Here is a 2,278-nt window from a genome sequence, read left to right as displayed (position 1 = left end):
GAGGGAAGACCATTGTTCCAGGTCTCTGAGACCGAAGGTAAAACCGTTTCTTGGGTTTTGACATTGATTCAGTTAATCAGGGTAATTAAGGATGTTCTGAAGTACATTTAAAGGCCACGTCGTCTGTCTCTTCTGGCCAGTCTGGTAAATTATTCTGGACTGTTTCTAGAAGGTACCCAACTCAGAAGAGGACAGGGGGAAAGGCAGAACATACACAAGGAGACGAAAGTGGTCTGTAGCTAACACTCAGTCCTCCTGGGTATTGGAAATGAAAAGGGTGACTGCATGGTAAGAAAGCCCAGATGTTTCCAAAGTGCTACGTCTCCTTCCCTAGTTCTCAGTACCTCCCCGCCACCCCCACCCCCCTAAGTCTCTGTTGAGATTTTTTTTTGAAAGGTGAGGAGGAAATGTCAGCCCAGGGCTGTGTGTACACATGCATGCGTGCGTACGTTTGTGTGTAGAGGCACATGCCACTTTGATGTGGAGGCTGCAGCCGCCCTCAGTTGGGTGTGGCTGGTGTGTGCTGCGTGTCATGTCACCTGGACCTGGGATTGCAGTGTCTTCGCAGAGCCCACAGCAGCACTTTGGCTTCAGAGTGTTAGCTGTCCCGTCTGGCTGGGGGCTGAGAGGTTTGGGAGTGGGTGGAAAGGAATGGAGCACACTCGGCCTCTTCAATGTAACTGGGTGTAACTGGGAAATGGCAACGATATTAATACCAAACCCCTGTTGAAGTTACTCACGTCCAGGTTATTTACTTGAGGCGAATGGGCCTACAGGCGACGAGGAGGTTTTGTGGCAGTGTCTTGCTGACTTTCCGAGTAGTGAGGAAGGTTGTCATTTCAGAGGGCTTTAAGGAAGCTGCAGAGAAGTTTCGAATGGAGTCTGGGATCGAGCCTAGTGTGGACCTAGAAACGCTTGACGAGCGAATCAAAATCCGGGAGATGCTCCTGAAAGGCCAGATTCAGGAGGCGATCGCTCTGATCAACAGCCTGCACCCCGAGCTGCTGGACACTAACCGGTACCTGTACTTCCACCTGCAGGTGAGTGGACTGACGGGCACGGCCACGTTCAGGTGACTGCCGATGGCTCATCTCATGGCACAAGTGGTGCTGGGACCTGTGTGGGCAAGGGGTCGAGGTAGCTGTCATCGTGTGTTTTCAGAGGCTCCCTTGCTTTAAGAGTGCAAACATAGTAACTCAGACGCTCGGAGCGTGCCCTTGGGGATGCTGTTGGGCCTGGCTGCGCCCTGTGACCCGTCCACCTTGTCCCTGACCAGCAACAGCACCTGATCGAGCTGATCCGGCAGCGGGAGACCGAGGCGGCACTGGAGTTTGCGCAGACCCAGCTGGCAGAACAGGGGGAGGAGAGCCGCGAGTGCCTGACGGAGATGGAACGCACGCTGGCCCTGCTGGCCTTCGACAACCCCGAGGAGTCGCCCTTCGGGGACCTTCTGAACATGATGCAGAGGCAGAAGGTAAGGCAGCGGGGTGGGTCCCTGCCCGCCCCACGGGGCTCTGCCAGGTGGAGGTGCTGAGTGACACCTGGGACAGCGTCATCCTTTCTCCTTGAGCTAGGAACTGCTCCTTCTGTGTGCCAGCCGATGGGGCTCGTTACTTCCCCAGACGCAGCTCCCGTCCCCCATCGCCCCCTGGTGCTGAAGGCATGCCGTCCTTCAGGTCCCTGGCAGGTGCTCTGCTTGCGTCAGCCCGCCCTGGTTCTTCCTTGCACGCAGCCCCCTGTAGCCTGCTGGTGGCACTTAACTGCCATCTAGGCCAGACGTGACACGAGCTGACCAGACTGTAACTCCTGGGCGGGAACGTGCATTCGCGTCCTCCAGAGTGCCTCAAGTAACCAGCTTCACATTGGTTTAGATGAGTGATAAGCCGCTTGTGTCAGATTGGTTTCTAAGAGGTTTAAAATGCATCCTTTGATCGACTCTTTGGCTGGCACCCTGCACGTGTGGTGGTTGCCACTGGATGTATTTCTTTTCTAGGTGTGGAGCGAAGTGAACCAAGCTGTCCTAGACTATGAAAATCGTGAGTCTACACCCAAGCTGGCGAAATTACTGAAACTACTCCTTTGGGCTCAGAATGAGCTGGACCAGAAGAAAGTAAAATATCCCAAAATGACAGACCTCAGCAAAGGTGTCATCGAGGAGCCCAAGTAGGCCCAGGGGCGGACCCCGCACTGCACCGCTCAGGCCTGGCCGGCCTGTCGCAGTGACTGAAAGATTTTTACTGCAGTAGAGAACTCTTTCCCCCTTTACTTTTTTTTTTTT

The 2,278-nt window shown here is 54.6% G+C and overlaps 2 protein-coding genes across 4 annotated transcripts in view; one reads left to right on the top strand and one right to left on the bottom strand.

Annotated features, from left to right (window-relative positions):
• DIDO1 (death inducer-obliterator 1) overlaps nucleotides 1-2,278 on the bottom strand; it is a 68,127-nt gene that overhangs the window by 52,920 nt on the left and 12,929 nt on the right. The window lies entirely within an intron of this gene.
• Nucleotides 482-2,272, top strand: GID8 (GID complex subunit 8 homolog). Its single transcript, XM_019637229.1, has 3 exons — nucleotides 482-1,040; nucleotides 1,277-1,474; nucleotides 1,994-2,272. The coding sequence occupies exons 1-3, from the start codon at nucleotides 765-767 to the stop codon at nucleotides 2,165-2,167; spliced, it is 648 nt and encodes a 215-aa protein (XP_019492774.1). The 5' UTR covers nucleotides 482-764; the 3' UTR covers nucleotides 2,168-2,272.

This window comes from Hipposideros armiger, unplaced genomic scaffold, assembly GCF_001890085.2.
Source record: "Hipposideros armiger isolate ML-2016 unplaced genomic scaffold, ASM189008v1 scaffold_32, whole genome shotgun sequence".
Classification (NCBI taxonomy): domain Eukaryota; kingdom Metazoa; phylum Chordata; class Mammalia; order Chiroptera; family Hipposideridae; genus Hipposideros; species Hipposideros armiger.
This window is presented reverse-complemented; position numbering and strand designations above follow the sequence as displayed.